This window comes from Nerophis ophidion, linkage group LG27 (genome assembly GCF_033978795.1).
Source record: "Nerophis ophidion isolate RoL-2023_Sa linkage group LG27, RoL_Noph_v1.0, whole genome shotgun sequence".
NCBI classification, from domain to species: Eukaryota; Metazoa; Chordata; class Actinopteri; order Syngnathiformes; family Syngnathidae; genus Nerophis; species Nerophis ophidion.
In genome coordinates this window covers 10034478-10056295 of record NC_084637.1, presented here as the reverse complement: position 1 = coordinate 10056295, position 21818 = coordinate 10034478, and the positions used below count along the sequence as shown (strand labels likewise).

At 40.8% G+C, this 21818-nt stretch overlaps 1 protein-coding gene across 1 annotated transcript in view; it reads right to left on the bottom strand.

Annotated features, from left to right (window-relative positions):
• LOC133544327 (uncharacterized) overlaps positions 1 to 21818 on the bottom strand; it is a 58731-nt gene that overhangs the window by 6071 nt on the left and 30842 nt on the right. Inside the window, exons 2-4 of the mRNA XM_061889536.1 lie at positions 20293 to 20443; positions 16836 to 16996; positions 1195 to 1408 (exon numbers count right to left, since the gene is read on the bottom strand). Of these exons, the coding sequence (XP_061745520.1) occupies positions 1195 to 1408; positions 16836 to 16996; positions 20293 to 20400 (483 nt within the window). The 5' untranslated portion in view covers positions 20401 to 20443. The remainder of the gene's footprint in view (positions 1 to 1194; positions 1409 to 16835; positions 16997 to 20292; positions 20444 to 21818) is intronic.

Sequence of the window (21818 nt, the reverse complement as noted above, 5' to 3'; positions counted from 1 at the left end):
GGTCCACTGTTGGCCACAGTTAAAGGGGAACATTATCACAATTTCAAAAGGGTTGAAAACGATAAAAATCAGTTCCCAGTGGCTTGTTGTATTTTTTGAAGTTTTTTTCAATATTTTACCGGTCTCGGAATATCCCTAAATAAAGCTTTAGAGTGCCTTATTTTCGGCTCTCTGCGAAGACACTGGCCATTTCCCTGTGACGTCACACAGTGCTGCCAATGTAAACAAACAATGGGAATACCACAGCAAGATATAGTGACATTAGCTCGGATTCAAACTCGGATTTCAGCGACTTAAGCGATTCAACAGATTACGCGTGTATTGAAACAGATGGTTGGAGTATGAAAATATTGAATAAGAAACTGAAGCTATTGAGCGAATAGCTATTGACGCTATTCATAGCCATAGCATGGCCGAATAGCTGCGTTAGCATCGCCGGTAAAATGTGCGGACCAAACGATCAGGACTTTCGCATCTTGTGACACTGGAGCAACTTAAATCCGTCGATTGGTAAGTGTTTTTTTTCGCATTAAATGTGGGTGGAAGACAACGTAATATAGTTGCAAATGCATCTACAGGTTATCCATACATCTCTGTTCCATGTCTGCTTTAGCACCGCCGGTAAATAGCATGTTAGCATCGATTAGCTGGCAGTCAACATCAACAAAACTCACCTTTGTGATTTCGTTGACTATCGTTGCAAATGCATCTGCAGGTTATCCATACATCTCTGTGCCATGTCTGTCTTAGCATCGCCGGTCAAATGTGGAGACACTCTGGTACATTCAATGGGGGTCTGGCGGCAGACACTTTCGCATCTTCGGGCCAGTGGTGCAACTTGAATCCCTCCCTGTTAGTGTTGTTACACCCTCCGACAACACACTGTCGAGGCATGATGTCTCCAAGGTTCCAAAAAATAGTCCAAAAAACGGAAAATAACAGAGCTGAGACCCGGTGTTTGTAATGTGTTGAAAATGAAAATGGTGGGTGTGTTACCTCGGCGAAGTCACATTCTGACGTCATCCTCTCCAGAGCGATAAACAGAAAGGCGTTTAATTCGCCAAAATTCACCAATTTAGAGTTCGCAAATCGGTTAAAAAATATATGGTCTTTTTTCTGCACCATCAAGGTATATATTGACGCTTACATAGGTTTGGTGATAATGTTCCCCTTTAAAGACAATTCAAAAATCACCTCTCCACAGATGTTGTTAAGTGCACTTGTGGCATCGCCATATTCCAGCTCCATGTCCATCATGTAGCCCAGCAGGGCCAGGCAGCCACCGGGCTTCAGCACACGGTCGGCCTCCTTCAGAAAGCGCTGGCGGTCGAACCAATGCGCCGCCGTCATAGCCACCAGGAGGTCAACTCGGTTTGACTCGAATGGTAGTTCCTCTCCAGGACACTGCCTACAGAAGTGTGGAAAGAGGTTGGAAAGTTTGACAGAGCAAGAGAATTTAAGTCCCTACCTTTAGTCAAAAGTGATTTATGACCCCCCATAAAACAATGATTTATGACCCTCAAGGTCAAAGGTCAATGATTTATGAGGGGTCAAGTTCAAAGGTTAATGATTTATGAGGGGGTCAAGGTTAAAGGTCAAAGTCAAAGGTCAGGTTCAAAGGTCAGGTTCAAATGTCAAGGTCAAGTGGGTGTGGCTTACCCGGAAGAGGGTGGAATTAAGACCTGCGGTGGGAGTGGTTAAACCAGGAAGAGGGTGGAGTTTTAAACAGAAAGAGGGCAGAGTTAAGACCTGCGGTGGGAGTGGTTAAACCAGGAAGAGGGTGGAGTTAAGACCTGACAGGGAACAGAGGAGGGTTCAGTTTTTTTTAAGAAAGCAATGTCATCTGAGCAGCATGTGACCATATATTTGATAGTTTAAATGTTTACGATCGTTTGAAACAACTTCCAGATTTCGATGTATTGATGGCTGGGAATGTTACGTGTGGAGATGTGGACACGCACGCACTTCACACACACACACACACACACACACACACACACACACACACACACACACACACGCAGAGGAGGGGTACAAAAGGGCGGTGTAAGGCTTAGTCATTATTTGGAGCTTTATACGTTAGCGTAAAGACTTTGTTCGATTCGGTCATGATTAGTGAAACGCCTGTTTCGATTTATAAAAATAATAAAACTTACATTGACGCTCCGCAAAAAAGTCGAGTGTTTCTAAATCGTATTCAGTTTTCAGCTAAAAGAAAGAAGAGACGGAAGCCCTTTCTCGATATTTTCATCGTTATCTATCGTGGATTGGGAAGTTTTTGGTGGACACGCACACACGCACACACACGCACACACACACACACTTCACACACACACACACACACACACACACACACACACACACACACACACACACACACGCACGCACGCACGCACACACACACACACACACACACACACACACACACACACACACACACACACACACACACACACACACACACACACACACACACATTCGTACGCACTGAAACAACTTCCGTACCTCACGAAAACATATTTAAACAGATGGAAAAAACTATCGCAGAACACAGTGTCACGTAGCAACTGGTCTTTACGGTCGTTTGAATCAACAGGTCAGTTTGGGGGACAAAAGGAGGGTTCAGTTTTTACTGACTTCCCATCTGACAGTTTAAATGTTTATGACCGTTTGAATCAACAGGACACGCACGCACACACACACACACGCACGCACACACACACACACACACACACACACATACACACACACACACACGCACACACACACACACACACACACACACACACACCATTACCTCTGCTTTACCATGTTATTAGACATTGGTTTAACTCCATTTAAGCATTTAAACGTTAAAAGCATTGCACTTGTACGACGATGTAATACCTTTTTTTTTTTAACAGCCGATGACGACGAAGTGAAAGACGATGAACTTTGCTTAAACGGTCTTACAAAGTTGGAAGATGATTTTCGAGGTGTGTTTAAACCTTCAAATTATTTAATATTATGTGTATTCATTATTTAGTTTCATAGAGGATTTGCCGTAAGATCCTAACGCGATCGTTTTAACACAATCGCAGTCTGGTGAGTCAAATGATTCTCATTTTACAAGAAAAAAAACATGCGGTATACGATACATATATACATATATTTACTTACAGATTTTCCGTTTACATCTCTTGCTCACTGGTCTCCCTTAAAGCTGGCGGGTCCGTCAACGGCCGTTCCAGGCAGAGGAGAAGGCTTGATTGCGCCAAAGACTCCAGACATCGAATCCTTGCTCCGAGGGGAAATCATCGAAAACGACGGTGAATGTCCGACAGGCACCCGCTGTAAGTTTTTCTCGTTTTCTGTAAGCTTTTTAAGATTCTCAGGAGCTTTAAAGAGCTCCTCTCACTCTAATGTCTTTCGCTCAAATGAATTTCGCGCCTAAGGGGAATGGGCGGGGACTGATTCCGGAGGTGGGCGGTTGTTTCCGCCAAGCAACCTTCTGGTTGAAATGGAGTGTGGATCAAGATGGATCCCTACTCTATATTCTTTTATTTAACCCAATGTTTTTTAAATACGTGTATAATGCTTTATATCCTATGTGTTGTGAATTCCATCCTACAATATCTTCCAAGGAACCCAAAGAAATGTTACCACACCTCCCGCTTTATTTATTCTATAGATTACCTGAACTATTTCATAAACTAAATCTTGTCTTGTTTCTGATGCTATGTTTTTTTATGCTCATCAATGCACTGTTGGACTGCGAGCACACAACTACTTTCCTTGCTTTGTTTTCCTCTATCCAGTTAACTGCCATATAAATTGCTACCAATTCCCCCGTAAAAACAGATAGTTTATCACTGATTATTTTATTTAATACTATGTTTCCTTGTGGGATAACTGCTACAGCTCTTACCTTTTTTTTTTTTTATATAGTTATTGATGCATCCGTATATATCATATCTCAATCCATTTTTCTATCCGGTAACTATTTAAATTTCTATTCTTTAGTAATTGCATGTTTTCTTTTGGGTTATCAAACATCCACGGTGGTATTGCAGGCATTGGTACCGTAGGACTAACTTTAATATTGTCAATTTTAACTTTATTACATATGTCTCCTATAATCCACCCAAAACTATTCTTTTTTGTTTTCTCTTTTTCTTGGCAGATTGGTAGCACTGGACAAGTCGGATATCCTTGCTTGGATCCTTTTAAAGTTGCCCGATAAACTGCTGAGAGTTGATCTCTCCTCTTGTCCAAAGGTTTTTCGTTCATTTTTACTTGTAATACTGGCACTAGGGTTGATGTAGTAGCTCCACAACATAACCTTAAAGCCTGTGACTGGATCCGGTCTATTTTCCCAAGTCATGTTTTTGAAGCAGATTGGTAAATAATGCATCCGTAATCAATAACAGATGGAATTAAAGTTATAAATATATATACATGTATTGTTTTCAACGTTAACCTATCAGCCCCCAATCATTACCCCTCAAAGACCTCATTATATTTAACACCTTTTTTACTTTTTCCCCTATTTTTTTATTTTCCGGAAGGAACACTCCTGAAGGAATAAATAAAGTACTATCTAATCTAATCTAATCAAATCTATTTTGCTGATGTGGGTTGACTAGTTCATATTTTTATCAAACCATATTCCTAAATATTTAAATACTTGTACCTCTTCTATATTTTCACCTTAGAGTTTTTATTTGGAGCTTGTTTGGTACTTTTGTCTTTGTAAAATGTATGACTTTTGTCTTTCCAACAGAGAATCTTAAACCTCAAGCCGTTCCCCAGTCTTGAACATTATTTACCACTTTGTTAGTTTTTTGATTATTTCTTTTGACTCTAAATAATATACTAGTCTTTCATTAATCTTTTTTTTTTTTCCATTACTTTTCCCCAAATTTATAATTTCCTGCCTCTTCCGGGTCTTACCCTGACTTGCATATTGGAATTGTTACCGCTAATTTTCCCCTCTGCCGGTCATTCTCCTTCTTCATATATCCTGTCATATCATTTCAAGACCACTTCTTTGACGATGCCACCTAAGTTTTTGATCATTTGATAACCCGCTAGGTCTTTCCCCGGTGACGTATTTTTAACCTTTTTCAAAATTCGAACCATTTCATTCAAAGAAAATGTCATATCCATAGTGTTGGTAAAGCTATTAACGTTGTCTTCCATCATTTCCCCAATATTTAAACTCATTGTTTTTTCTCTCTTTTGTTTTTCCACATTTCTCAAATTATCATTACTGTGCACTTTAACAAATGTTTTTGCTAAAGGTTCTGCTGTTTCTTTACCCGTGACTACATCTTCTTTGATAAATGTGGCACATCATCCTCTTTACCCTTCATTCCTATCTTTACGAATCGTTATATATCCTTTTATTATAAAGTTTAATTTTGGCTTCAGCCCTGTTTCTTGAATACAAATTATACGTGGTTTAGTTTTCATATTTTTAATATATCCCTTTAATTCATGTTCGGTTGCTATCAAACTTCTGGCATTCCACCGGACCATTAACAGGGTGTTGGAATGTGGTAACATGACTCCGTCACGTCTACTCTCCGTAGTACAGCTTGCACCCGGTACCAAGATAGTTCTTTCAACAACTTTGATGCTGCTTTGACAATTATTTTGATCTTCTCAGTCTTATTTTTACTTTCATTTTGTATCAAAGCTGAGTTGTGCTCTCTGGTTTATTTTGCAAATGAACCGACAGAACATGATCATGTACAAGACTCGCCTACCCACAATGCACTGCAACCCAACGCTCCTGGTCGGATGTTTTTTTCGGGGTTCATGGAGAGATGCGGTAAAGAGTGGTAGCCAAGACACACGGTCACACACGGTCACACACGGTCACACACGGTCACACTCGGCAATTATTTTGACCTGGGGAGCAGATTTAGAGGAAAAAATGTGTCTGGGGGGCCGAGATATCTGATTTTCAGGTACAAAAAACTTCACAATGACACAAAATAAACACAACAGTTAAACCTCACACTAAAAACAAGACATTGACTTGTACGTTCAAAAGACAGAATAGAACAAGTCAAGACATGCAATGCCATCTACAAAATGTTATGTAAATGTTAGTCATTACACACGCGGCTATGGTTTTGATGTATTTGTTACAGACATGTTTACGTCAAGTAACATCACATGGTTCCATTTGCACCTTTCAACAAATCTGAAAAGGAATATTAAGAAGTAAAACTTATATTTAATCCTACCTCTTCTCCGAGCACACGGTGACTGTACATACGGGTCGAAAAATGTTGACCTAATTCAGCATTTCTCAAAGTGTGGGGAATAGAGACATGACAGGTGGGGCTCGAGGAAAGGGAGGAAATTTTTTATTTTTGATTTTTTTTTTACTATGCTTTCATTTTCTATACACACTGTAAATCACTTTGTGATTCTGTCTGTGAAATCCGCCGTATAAATAAATGTAAATTACTTATTTTTCCTGTAGGCTTTAAATTTCTCGGCAGGAGCGAAAGTTTGACAGACATAGCAACAGTAACTTTTGCAGGCAGGGCTAAGAGGAACAAACTTTCGCGCGGATGGGTAGCAGGCTAATGTGCGAACCACAATTACACAAAATGGATACATTTGCAACTCGCACCTCAAAGGTCTGCGGAGAAACAAAAATATGACGGGTCTAATCAACCAAAAAGTCAACCTAAAAGAAAATATGGCGAAGGGTATCTTGCTCTTGGATTCACGGCAGCGGAGGTGGGGGCAGAGGAGAGACCCCTGTGTGTTCTTTGTCTAAAACGGCTAGCAGCAGACAGCCTGAGACCCAACAAAGCAAAGAGACAACTCGAGACCACACATGATGTCCAATAAATTGTTTTGTTGGGGCGATGGGGGTAGGTGGGCCTTGAGTCTAAAGTGCTGATGACAGAAAAAAAAAAAGTTTGAGAAGCCCTGACCTAATTGTACGGATCTCACTTTAAACGGCAAACCGATCATTTAAATGTTTTCACTTTGAATATGAAACGAGGAGTAAAATGTACAATGTACAATATTATCAATTATTTCACAAGGACATGTTTTAAGGATATTGTACAGTATAATTAAATCTAAAATGAATGTGATCACTTTCAGGATCATTTTATTTTTAGCCAGTAAACAACTGTTATGTACTTTTGAATCGGGTTTTCAAAAAAAAAAAAAAGGGAGGGACAATCAAGGATCAACAATGGCACGACTTTCACTAACTTGCGTGAGGTCAAAAGACAAGAGATTTTAGACCAATGCTGCTTTGGATCTGTTCCTGCTAAACTAGTAAGTGACTTTCAATGCTCAAATCAGAATAATAATACTAATTTTAGCTACTGGAAATTTGTGTGGTAGCAATAAATACCCACCAGCGCGATACTTTGCAGTTCCACACTGACCAACCACGCAACAAACTCAAAAGAACTGTACAAGGAAAAAACAATGCAGTGACTTCAAACTGCAAATATAAGGTTTGAGTAAAATATGTAGGTTGGTGTGAATGTTGTCCGTCTATGTTGACCCTGCAATGAGGGGGCGACTTGTCCAGGGTGTACACCTCCTTCCACCCGATTGTAGCTGAGATAGGCGCCAGCGACCCCCACGTCCCCAAAAGGGAATAAGTGGTAGAAAACGAATGTAGGTTCCTACTGTGGAAAGTTCAGTAATACAGAATCATTGTGGCATTATCGTGTCAGTTGGACGCTATATGCGCTAGTCCTCATGGTAAATGTGGTTTTGCTTTTGGGAAAACGCCATCGCTTTGGTTCACTGGTGCGGCCAATATAAACCAAAACTGAAAATTCTTAAGTGGGGCTTTAAGTAGAGTTTATAAATCTTGTATCTGTGCCACATATAGCCTTATTTCAGTGTCAACAGTCTCCAGCTTACTTGCTACACATGTTTTGGCTCTGCCCATCCCTGTGCAGTTATTGGACCGACATTTTTAATACTTTGTCTGTTGTTGTAATTACCTACTAGGCCTTCTTTGCCTTTATTTGTTGTTGTATCTTTATGTTAGCAATTGGGACTTTTTGAATGAAATTGTCTGTGGCTCCATGTTAACGAAGTTGCCTGTACTATTTGACTGATGCATTTTATTGATTGATTTATTAGCAGTAATTGCACAAAGGCATTCTTCTTCTTTTAGTTTTCTGACAGCACGTAGGCGTTCGCATCAACTTTCGTCTTTTTAACAAATGGGTAAAGGGGGGATGATGTATGCCGTAAAACTAGTTGGCACATTTAATATTTAATAATAATGAATATTGTAAAATTCTATAATTTTTGTTATTTAAAGGGGAAAACCCGATTCAAAAGTACATAACAGTTGTTTACTGGCTAAAAATAAAATGATCCTGAAAGTGATCACATTCATTTTAGATTTAATTATACTGTACAATATCCTTAAAACATGTCCTTGTGAAATAATTGATAATATTGTACATTGTACATTTTACTCCTCGTTTCATATTCAAAGTGAAAACATTTAAATGATCGGTTTGCCGTTTAAAGTGAGATCCGTACAATTAGGTCAGGGCTTCTCAAACTTTTTTTTTTTCTGTCATCAGCACTTTAGACTCAAGGCCCACCTACCCCCATCGCCCCAACAAAACAATTTATTGGACATCATGTGTGGTCTCGAGTTGTCTCTTTGCTTTGTTGGGTCTCAGGCTGTCTGCTGCTAGCCGTTTTAGACAAAGAACACACAGGGGTCTCTCCTCTGCCCCCACCTCCGCTGCCGTGAATCCAAGAGCAAGATACCCTTCGCCATATTTTCTTTTAGGTTGACTTTTTGGTTGATTAGACCCGTCATATTTTTGTTTCTCCGCAGACCTTTGAGGTGCGAGTTGCAAATGTATCCATTTTGTGTAATTGTGGTTCGCACATTAGCCTGCTACCCATCCGCGCGAAAGTTTGTTCCTCTTAGCCCTGCCTGCAAAAGTTACTGTTGCTATGTCTGTCAAACTTTCGCTCCTGCCGAGAAATTTAAAGCCTACAGGAAAAATAAGTAATTTACATTTATTTATACGGCGGATTTCACAGACAGAATCACAAAGTGATTTACAGTGTGTATAGAAAATGAAAGCATAGTAAAAAAAAAATCAAAAATAAAAAATTTCCTCCCTTTCCTCGAGCCCCACCTGTCATGTCTCTATTCCCCACACTTTGAGAAATGCTGAATTAGGTCAACATTTTTCGACCCGTATGTACAGTCACCGTGTGCTCGGAGAAGAGGTAGGATTAAATATAAGTTTTACTTCTTAATATTCCTTTTCAGATTTGTTGAAAGGTGCAAATGGAACCATGTGATGTTACTTGACGTAAACATGTCTGTAACAAATACATCAAAACCATAGCCGCGTGTGTAATGACTAACATTTACATAACATTTTGTAGATGGCATTGCATGTCTTGACTTGTTCTATTCTGTCTTTTGAACGTACAAGTCAATGTCTTGTTTTTAGTGTGAGGTTTAACTGTTGTGTTTATTTTGTGTCATTGTGAAGTTTTTTGTACCTGAAAATCAGATATCTCGGCCCCCCAGACACATTTTTTCCTCTAAATCTGCTCCCCAGGTCAAAATAATTGCCGAGTGTGACCGTGTGTGACCGTGTGTGACCGTGTGTGACCGTGTGTCTTGGCTACCACTCTTTACCGCATCTCTCCATGAACCCCGAAAAAAACATCCGACCAGGAGCGTTGGGTTGCAGTGCATTGTGGGTAGGCGAGTCTTGTACATGATCATGTTCTGTCGGTTCATTTGCAAAATAAACCAGAGAGCACAACTCAGCTTTGATACAAAATGAAAGTAAAAATAAGACTGAGAAGATCAAAATAATTGTCAAAGCAGCATCAAAGTTGTTGAAAGAACTATCTTGGTACCGGGTGCAAGCTGTACTACGGAGAGTAGACGTGACGGAGTCATGTTACCACATTCCAACACCCTGTTAATGGTCCGGTGGAATGCCAGAAGTTTGATAGCAACCGAACATGAATTAAAGGGATATATTAAAAATATGAAAACTAAACCACGTATAATTTGTATTCAAGAAACAGGGCTGAAGCCAAAATTAAACTTTATAATAAAAGGATATATAACGATTCGTAAAGATAGGAATGAAGGGTAAAGAGGATGATGTGCCACATTTATCAAAGAAGATGTAGTCACGGGTAAAGAAACAGCAGAACCTTTAGCAAAAACATTTGTTAAAGTGCACAGTAATGATAATTTGAGAAATGTGGAAAAACAAAAGAGAGAAAAAACAATGAGTTTAAATATTGGGGAAATGATGGAAGACAACGTTAATAGCTTTACCAACACTATGGATATGACATTTTCTTTGAATGAAATGGTTCGAATTTTGAAAAAGGTTAAAAATACGTCACCGGGGAAAGACCTAGCGGGTTATCAAATGATCAAAAACTTAGGTGGCATCGTCAAAGAAGTGGTCTTGAAATGATATGACAGGATATATGAAGAAGGAGAATGACCGGCAGAGGGGAAAATTAGCGGTAACAATTCCAATATGCAAGTCAGGGTAAGACCCGGAAGAGGCAGGAAATTATAAATTTGGGGAAAAGTAATGGAAAAAAAAAAAAGATTAATGAAAGACTAGTATATTATTTAGAGTCAAAAGAAATAATCAAAAAACTAACAAAGTGGTAAATAATGTTCAAGACTGGGGAACGGCTTGAGGTTTAAGATTCTCTGTTGGAAAGACAAAAGTCATACATTTTACAAAGACAAAAGTACCAAACAAGCTCCAAATAAAAACTCTAAGGTGAAAATATAGAAGAGGTACAAGTATTTAAATATTTAGGAATATGGTTTGATAAAAATATGAACTAGTCAACCCACATCAGCAAAATAGATTTGATTAGATTAGATTAGATAGTACTTTATTTATTCCTTCAGGAGTGTTCCTTCCGGAAAATAAAAAAATAGGGGAAAAAGTAAAAAAGGTGTTAAATATAATGAGGTCTTTGAGGGGTAATGATTGGGGGCTGATAGGTTAACGTTGAAAACAATACATGTATATATATTTATAACTTTAATTCCATCTGTTATTGATTACGGATGCATTATTTACCAATCTGCTTCAAAAACATGACTTGGGAAAATAGACCGGATCCAGTCACAGGCTTTAAGGTTATGTTGTGGAGCTACTACATCAACCCTAGTGCCAGTATTACAAGTAAAAATGAACGAAAAACCTTTGGACAAGAGGAGAGATCAACTCTCAGCAGTTTATCGGGCAACTTTAAAAGGATCCAAGCAAGGATATCCGACTTGTCCAGTGCTACCAATCTGCCAAGAAAAAGAGAAAACAAAAAAGAATAGTTTTGGGTGGATTATAGGAGACATATGTAATAAAGTTAAAATTGACAATATTAAAGTTAGTCCTACGGTACCAATGCCTGCAATACCACCGTGGATGTTTGATAACCCAAAAGAAAACATGCAATTACTAAAGAATAGAAATTTAAATAGTTACCGGATAGAAAAATGGATTGAGATATGATATATACGGATGCATCAAAAACTATATAAAAAAAAAAAAAGGTAAGAGCTGTAGCAGTTATCCCACAAGGAAACATAGTATTAAATAAAATAATCAGTGATAAACTATCTGTTTTTACGGGGGAATTGGTAGCAATTTATATGGCAGTTAACTGGATAGAGGAAAACAAAGCAAGGAAAGTAGTTGTGTGCTCGCAGTCCAACAGTGCATTGATGAGCATAAAAAAACATAGCATCAGAAACAAGACAAGATTTAGTTTATGAAATAGTTCAGGTAATCTATAGAATAAATAAAGCGGGAGGTGTGGTAACATTTCTTTGGGTTCCTTGGAAGATATTGTAGGATGGAATTCACAACACATAGGATATAAAGCATTATACACGTATTTAAAAAACATTGGGTTAAATAAAAGAATATAGAGTAGGGATCCATCTTGATCCACACTCCATTTCAACCAGAAGGTTGCTTGGCGGAAACAACCGCCCACCTCCGGAATCAGTCCCCGCCCATTCCCCTTAGGCGCGAAATTCATTTGAGCGAAAGACATTAGAGTGAGAGGAGCTCTTTAAAGCTCCTGAGAATCTTAAAAAGCTTACAGAAAACGAGAAAAACTTACAGCGGGTGCCTGTCGGACATTCACCGTCGTTTTCGATGATTTCCCCTCGGAGCAAGGATTCGATGTCTGGAGTCTTTGGCGCAATCAAGCCTTCTCCTCTGCCTGGAACGGCCGTTGACGGACCCGCCAGCTTTAAGGGAGACCAGTGAGCAAGAGATGTAAACGGAAAATCTGTAAGTAAATATATGTATATATGTATCGTATACCGCATGTTTTTTTTCTTGTAAAATGAGAATCATTTGACTCACCAGACTGCGATTGTGTTAAAACGATCGCGTTAGGATCTTACGGCAAATCCTCTATGAAACTAAATAATGAATACACATAATATTAAATAATTTGAAGGTTTAAACACACCTCGAAAATCATCTTCCAACTTTGTAAGACCGTTTAAGCAAAGTTCATCGTCTTTCACTTCGTCGTCATCGGCTGTTAAAAAAAAAAAGGTATTACATCGTCGTACAAGTGCAATGCTTTTAACGTTTAAATGCTTAAATGGAGTTAAACCAATGTCTAATAACATGGTAAAGCAGAGGTAATGGTGTGTGTGTGTGTGTGTGTGTGTGTGTGTGTGCGTGTGTGTGTGTGTGTATGTGTGTGTGTGTGTGTGTGTGTGTGTGCGTGCGTGTGTGTGTGTGTGCGTGCGTGTCCTGTTGATTCAAACGGTCATAAACATTTAAACTGTCAGATGGGAAGTCAGTAAAAACTGAACCCTCCTTTTGTCCCCCAAACTGACCTGTTGATTCAAACGACCGTAAAGACCAGTTGCTACGTGACACTGTGTTCTGCGATAGTTTTTTCCATCTGTTTAAATATGTTTTCGTGAGGTACGGAAGTTGTTTCAGTGCGTACGAATGTGTGTGTGTGTGTGTGTGTGTGTGTGTGTGTGTGTGTGTGTGTGTGTGTGTGTGTGTGTGTGTGTGTGTGTGTGTGCGTGTGTGCGTGCGTGCGTGTGTGTGTGTGTGTGTGTGTGTGTGTGTGTGTGTGTGTGAAGTGTGTGTGTGTGTGCGTGTGTGTGCGTGTGTGCGTGTCCACCAAAAACTTCCCAATCCACGGTAGATAACGATGAAAATATCGAGAAAGGGCTTCCGTCTCTTCTTTCTTTTAGCTGAAAACTGAATACGATTTAGAAACACTCGACTTTTTTGCGGAGCGTCAATGTAAGTTTTATTATTTTTATAAATCGAAACAGGCGTTTCACTAATCATGACCGAATCGAACAAAGTCTTTACGCTAACGTATAAAGCTCCAAATAATGACTAAGCCTTACACCGCCCTTTTGTACCCCTCCTCTGCGTGTGTGTGTGTGTGTGTGTGTGTGTGTGTGTGTGTGTGTGTGTGTGTGTGTGTGTGTGTGTGTGTGTGTGTGTGTGTGAAGTGCGTGCGTGTCCACATCTCCACACGTAACATTCCCAGCCATCAATACATCGAAATCTGGAAGTTGTTTCAAACGATCGTAAACATTTAAACTATCAAATATATGGTCACATGCTGCTCAGATGACATTGCTTTCTTAAAAAAACTGATCCCTCCTCTGTTCCCTGTCAGGTCTTAACTCCACCCTCTTCCTGGTTTAACCACTCCCACCGCAGGTCTTAACTCTGCCCTCTTTCTGTTTAAAACTCCACCCTCTTCCTGGTTTAACCACTCCCACCGCAGGTCTTAACTCCACCCTCTTCCGGGTAAGCCACACCCACTTGACCTTGACATTTGAACCTGACCTTTGAACCTGACCTTTGACTTTGACCTTTAACCTTGACCCCCTCATAAATCATTAACCTTTGAACTTGACCCCTCATAAATCATTGACCTTTGACCTTGAGGGGTCATAAATCATTGTTTTATGGGGGGTCATAAATCACTTTTGACTAAAGGTAGGGACTTAAATTCTCTAGAGCATGTTATCATCCGCTAACCGGATCATTCCATATTCTTGTTTTGTTCCAGTTTTGTATCATATTCTGCTGTTTGACGTCCTTGGTTGCTGTTTTAGTCGGTTTCCATAGTAACGTATTGTTTTCCCCTGACGTGGTTTTTAGACGCACACCTGTTTTGCTAATCACCATCCTTATTTAAGCCAGCCCTTTCTGTTCATTCACGCTCGGATCCTAATTTGCTTTCATGCAACAAGTGACGGCTTCACTGTGGCAGAGGGGTTAGTGCGTCTGCCTCACAATACGAAGGTCCCGCATTCTTGGGTTCAATCCCAGGCTCAGGATCTTTCTGTGTGGAGTTTGCATGTTCTCCCCGTGAATGCGTGGGTTCCCTCCGGGTACTCCGGCTTCCTCCCACCTCCAAAGACATGCACCTGGGGATAGGTTGATTGGCAACACTAAATTGGCCCTAGTGTGTGAATGTGAGTGTGAATGCTGTCTGTCTATCTGTGTTGGCCCTGCGATGAGGTGGCGACTTGTCCAGCGTGTACCCCGCCTTCCACCCAATTGTAGCTGAGATAGGCGCCAGCGCCCCCCGCAACCCTGGTAGAAAATGGATGGATGGATGGCAACAAGTGACGACTGCTGTCAATGTTTATACTCGCTAACTTTCGCGCTACGCCCTATTTATCCTTAGCTCTCATGCTAGTTGTTTGTTTTCAATTTTTGTGCCTTTGTGCCAAATGTAAGTGCTTCTGTTTGTTTCCCTAGCTCCCATGCTAGCGCCTTTTGTTTGCCTTTTTATGCCTAGCACCTGTGTTTTAAATACATCTGTATTTCTTACCATTCGCTCTGTTCTTGCCCGAACGCATCAGTGGAAAAACGAATCCGGCATCACCATGCCCAGCCAGCATCGCAGAGCATTTTTTAAAAATCCATTAAACTTGATTTTTGTACGCCCTACATTTCATTTGGTTCGGGTTTCAAAGACAGAATGTGCTCGAATTTTACGCTGGTTTTTGCATCCTTTCAGGTTAGCATACATGCCTTTCTTACCAGTCGCAAGGACTGTAATGGTTTGTACAGTCCTTTGAGACATTTGTGATTTAGGGCTATATAAATAAACATTGATTGATTGATTACCTACAACACATTGTCAATAAAGGTGAAATTAGTGATTGATCCATTTATTTAGTTAGAATGCAAAATAATGCATAATGATCGTCTCACATAAGGAGCAGCGGCAGCCGGAGGAATGATGGCTGCTACCGCGAGAATCTCTCCTGGGTTTTAATAATAAATTGAGTAATCAAAACAAAAGTCAAAGTGTTTGTGTCATTTTTGATGGCACTGGCATGTTTACGTGTAAAAAATGTAAACCAAATATTACACAACCAGTCTACATGTGCTTTGTGGACTTGGAGAAGGCATTCGACCGGTGTCCCTCGGAAAGTCCTGTGGGGAGTGCTCAGAGAGTATGGGGTATCGGACAGTCTGATTGTGGCGGTCCACTCCCTGTATGATCAGTGTCAGAGCTTGGTCCGCATTGCCGGCAGTAAGTCGGACACGTTTCCAATGAGGGTTGGACTCCGCCAAGGCTGCCCTTTGTCACCGATTCTGTTCATAACTTTTATGGACAGAATTTTTAGGCGCAGTTAAGTCGTTGAGGAGATCCGGTTTGGTGGCTGCAGGATTAAGTCTCTGCTTTTTGCAGATGATGTGGTCCTGATGGCTTCATCTGGCCAGGATCTTCAGCTCTCACTGGATCGGCTCGCAGCCAAGTGTGAAGCGACCGGGCTGAGAATCAGCACCTTCAAGTCTGAGTCCATGGTTCTCGCCCGGAAAAGGGTGGAGTTCCATCTCTGGGTTGGGGAGGAGACCCTGCCCCAAGTGGAGGAGTGCAAGTACCTAGGAGTCTTGTTCACGAGTGAGGGAAGAGTGGATTGTGAGATCAACAGGTGGATTGGTGGGGCTTCTTCAGTAATGTGGACGCTGTATCAATCCGTTGTGGTGAAGAAGGAGCTGAGCCGGAAGGAAAAGCTCTCAATTTACCGGTCGATCTTAGTCTTATCCTCACCTAAATAACAAGTAACAAAAACTTACTTAGAACGAGCTATGGGCATGGATCATCAGCAAAGATAGCAAGGGTTTATAGAGGGTGATGTCGCCAGGCTGACTGCCTGGCAACTACAGGCTTAAATGGGGCTGTGGTGATTAACAGGTGCATGAGTTGTCATGGTGACAAAAACAAACAAGAGTGCACAATGAGTGCACAACCAAACAGAACGTGACCACAAAACATGACAGATGGAAGTTTTTGCTTTTTTTATTGTGTACTATTTACTTTGATTTGCCCATATATGATAAAATAACAAGGAACTAACCTAAGTAAGTTGCAGGTATTTTTAAACTGTCAATATTACGCAGCATGAGTAAAAAGAAAAAAATGACAGTTTGTAGGCTACATGTGGTTGGTATCGCTCGATCTCACTCATGGATGGTATCAGAATAGGCAGCATAAATCCCTTTTTATGTTGTACTTATTAGTATAATTCTGCTGTTTCTTAATAATAATAGTAACATTATTATTAATAATATGTATTTATTTACATATTCTGTACCAGTATGTCGACATTTACACACGTAATAGGTTGCCTGGTTGCGAAAGTTTCAAAACCACGCAAGGGTTTTCTTTAATCAGAAGCGTACAAGACAGCCGCAGTTCAACTTGTACATGTCAAGTTGAACTGCACCTGTTCTAAAATTTCAATTAACTGCATTCCACCTGGACCAGTCCTAATTATGCCTCACCTGTACGTCACATTTGGACACGCACTATTAGCCTGAGCCACGTCCAGCTGGGCAGGACTAATGTCTGTCCCAACAACCTGGTCAAAGAAGGGGGCCAAGAGTATGGTCCCCCGCCCGCAACCACATCCAACATCCACTGCAAGGTTAAACTTCTGTTCCACCTAAAATAAAATAGATATACATTCGTGGTCCAAAGTTTACATACGCTTTTGAAGGACATAAAGTCATGGCTGTCTTGAGTTTCCAGTAATTTCTTCAACTCTTATTTTTTTATGATAGAGTGATTTGGGCACAAACTTGTTGGTCACAAAAAAACATTCATAAAGTTTGGTTCTTTTATACATTTATTATAGGCCTACTGATAAAGCTGGGTCAAAAGTATACATACAGTAACATACATCGTCAATTTTGGTGATGTAGAAAAGTGACAATCCAATCAAATTAGCTACATGACATAGCCTCTTAACTTCATGTGAGTGATTATGATTGACCGCACCTGTTGACTTCTCTGGGCGCATTTAAATAGGGCTCATGCGATGCAGTCATCAGACGCGGTTACAAACGCAACAATGGGAAAATCAAAGGAACTCTGCACAGATCTGAAAAAAAAAACGAATCATTGACTTGACTTCACTTGGAGCCATTTCAAAGCATCTTAATGTCCCAAAAGCAACAGTGCAGACAATTGTTCGCAAGTATAAAGTGCATGGCACAGTTTTGTCACTGCCACGATCAGGAGGAAAATGCAAGCTATTACCTGCTGGTTAGAGAAAATTGGTCAACCGAGAACCACCAAAAAGCAGGTCTGCAATGAATCGTAAACTGCTGGAACACAGGTCTCAGTGTCCACAGTCAAGCGTGTTTTGCAACGCCATGGACTGAGAGGCTACCATGCAAGAAGGAAGCCCTTGCTCCGGAAGCGACACCTTAAGGCTCGTCTAAAGTTTGCTGCTGATCACACGGACAAAGAGAAGACCTTCTGGAGGATAGTTCTGTGGTCAGATGAAACAAAAAATGAGCTGTTTGGCCACGATACCCAGCAATATGTTTGGAGGAGGAAAGGTGAGGCCTTTAATCCCAGGAACACCATATGTACTGTCAAGCATGGTGGTGGTAGTATTATGCTCTGGGCCTGTTTTGCTGCCAAGGGAACTGGTGCTTTACAGAGAGTAAATGGGACAATGGAAAAGGAGGATTACTGTCACAGTGTGTTGGTGACGAACCCCAAGAAGCAGAGATGACGGCAGGCATCGAGCAGGAAAACATAATTTAATCTTAAAAAATTAAGGCAAAAAACAAACCAGGATCTCGGAGACAGGAAACAGGATGCCAGGAACAGGAACTAGAAGACGAGGAACAAAAAAGACAGCAGGCTGCAAACAGCTACAGGTTCATGTACAAACGGTCGGAGATACAAGTCGTATGTCACGCCTGTAAGTTTATGTTTTGGTCAGGTTATGTTTAGTTTTTAGTACATTTAAATTCTGTCTTGGCACTTCCTGTTTTGTTTTCCTCTCCATGCCAACTCATTACTTTTTACCTGTCATGTCACGTCCCTGTCCTCAGCCTCACACCTGTTTTCACTATTTATCCATCCATCCATGCATCCATCATCTTCCGCTTATCCGAGGTCGGGTCGCGGGGGCAACAGCCTAAGCAGGGAAACCCAGACTTCCCTCTCCCCAGCCACTTCGTCTAGCTCTTCCCGGGGGATCCCGAGGCGTTCCCAGGCCAGCCGGGAGACATAGTCTTCCCAACGTGTCCTGGGTCTTCCCCGTGGCCTCCTACCGGTCGGACGTGCCCTAAACACCTCCCTAGGGAGGCGTTCGGGTGGCATCCTGACCAGATGCCCGAACCACCTCATCTGGCTCCTCTCGATGTGGAGGAGCAGCGGCTTTACTTTGAGTCCCTCCCGGATGACAGAGCTTCTCACCCTATCTCTAAGGGAGAGCCCCGCCACACGGCGGAGGAAACTCAATTCGGCCGCTTGTACCCGTGATCTTATCCTTTCGGTCATGACCCAAAGCTCATGACCATCGGTGAGGATTGGAACGTAGATCGACCGGTAAATTGAGAGCTTTCCCTTCCGGCTCAGCTCCTTCTTCACCACAACGGATCGGTACAACGTCCGCATTACTGAAGACGCCGCACCGATCCGCCTGTCGATCTCACGATTCACTATTTATCATAGATACTTAAGTCACTCTTTTTCTTGTCTTCATTCTGGGATCTTCACACACGCAACCCATTCCGCACCTCCTTCATACCCTCGTTTATCTGCTTCATGCCTTGTTGTTCGTTTTGGTCCACGCCGAGTAAGTTTTGTTGTTTATGCCATAGACAGTATCTTTTGTTTTTTTGTATATAGTCATGCCATTGTGCTGTTTTGTTCTAAGTTTATTATAGATTATTATCCGCCACAGAGCCCGTCCTTGGTTTGCCTTTTTGTAGTTTGTTTGTTTATTTAATAAATAACATGTACTTACATTCATGCCTGACTCGTCCCACATCATCCTTGCATCGAGGAAGCACAAACATCCACAGTCCAAGCCTGACATCGTAATGATAATAATCCAGCCCAGAGTGGAGGAACAAGCAGGTCTAAATAGTATCTGGCTGATTGACACCAGGTGTGGCCCCGTGCCAATCAGCCACCACTGAGGGAAAAAAAAACCCTCAGGGATAACCACAGGAAATAAAGACAAAATAAGAGCGCTGACAGGAAATAAGACAAACACAGAGGAAAAACTAAAATATGACCAAGCTGTCAGGTACAAACCTGACAATTACCTCCAAATTCATCAGCCCGGAGGTTGGGTCTTGGGCGCAGATGGGTGTTCCAACAAGACAATGACCCTAAACACACACGTCAAAAGTGGTAAAGGAATGGCTTAATCAGGCTAGAATTAAGATTTTGGAATGGCCTTCCCAAAGTCCTGACAATGCTGAAGAAACAAGTCCATGTCAGAAAACCAACACATTTAGCTGAACTGCACCGATTTTGTCAAGAGGAGCAGTCAAAAATGTCAACCAGAAGCTTGTGGATGGCTACCAAAAGCGCCTTATTTCAGTGAAACTTGCTAAGGGACCTGTAACCAAATATTAACATTGCTGTATGTATACTTTTGACCCAGCTAAATTTGGTCACATTTTCAGTAGACCCATAATAAATTCATAAAAAAAAAAACTTCATTAATGTTTTTTTGTGACCAACAAGTAAGGGTTGTAGAAATGATTGGAAACTCAAGACAGCCATGACATTATTTTCTTTACAAGTGTATGTGTATGTATACATATACATATACATATACATGTACATATACATATATGCATAAACATACATGCAACATCAAATATGTGATCTTTTAATGTAATTTGTGCATCCCAAAGTACACCAGCTGAAATCGAAAAGGTTACATGAAGTCATCCGAGTGCGTGTTCACATTTACAAACATACCTTTGGTTTCATGAAGTCCATAATCCTTGTGATCATTTCCGTGGGAGTCACTCTGTACTGCAGGTAAGCAGCAGCATGGTCGCTTTCTTCATACAATCTCACCGCCATGATTCCTCAGAATGGTCTCGATGATCTTGCTGCTCCACGTTGGCTTGTTTATCAAAAGATATCAACATAAATGATTATTTGCATATGCATTTGCATTGAATGAACAGCAGGTGGCAGTATAAGCACGTGTATGGTCAGTGCTTTTCTGGTGAGATGATGTAAAACGTGTCAAAATTACAATAACATATAAAATACCTCCACCGACATATATTGACAATAGTGGTTAACGTAAACAATTTTAATAAATAAATGTTTATATTCGTCGCGGTTAGACGTTGTAAAACACCACCATTTCCTCACGGACCAAATGTTGGTTTTGATTGGCTTTCATGCCTGTCAATCACAGCTGTGCCCGCCCACGGACGCGATCTTGATCCGTATCTGTTTGCAGGCCTTACACGCTACTGGACACGCCCCCTTACAAGACACGCCCACGCCGGCGGCGAGAACAGAAGCGAAAGTGGCGATACATTAAAAAAGAATACGCGAATCTGGTTTTAAACATCTATTATGGAAATAAATCAATCGGCCAGGACAATAATTGATTTTCAAAGCAAATATTGTGATCTAATCAGTGAATTAATGCACACAAAAAGGTGACGTCGTAAAAAAACAATGTTAAATAACACATGTGGCTATATTGTTATTTTAGAAATGACTATAAACAGAACATATCACAATAATTTATTGTTACTTTTTTAAATGTTTTTTATGTGATGATTATTTCAATGAGGGATTTATAATAACTGCTATTGTGGAATTCTTAATAATATTACCTCGGGGATTAATAAAGTATGTCTGATTCTGATTTACACTGTTGTTGATCCATCCATCCATTTCTACCGGTTATTCCCTTTGGGGTCGCTGGTGCCTATCTCATTTTTGTTTGACTACTTTTGGATTGTTTTGTGTCATGTTTGTGTGTAAACAGGGTTTCTCCAATATAGGCAGTCCTGGAGCGGGTTTACTTCTTCAAAACCAGTGAGCCATCTACAGTGGATCCGTAAAGTATATCTTGTTATGTTACTGCCTTATTCCAAAATGGAATATATTTCCTTGAATTGCCGCCGGGGCGCTAATTCATTTAAAACCTCTTCTCACTCCTGCACTTACCAAAGGCATGCGGTAAAAGTAAGCATGCGCTAATTGTTTTAAAACCTCTTCTCACTCCGGCGCTTACCAAAGGTATGCGGTAAAAGTAAGCATGCGCTAATTATTTTAAAACCTCTTCTCACTCCTGCGCTTACCAACGGCATGCGGTAAAAGTAAGCATGCGTTATTTATTTTAAAACCTCTTCTCACTCCGCCACTTACCAAAGGTATGCAGTAAAAAATTGAGTGTGATGCAAGCTTGGACCTTAAATGCTACTGAATAGCTCTTAATATTCTTCCCTTTATGCGATTTCAAATTCCCGGTA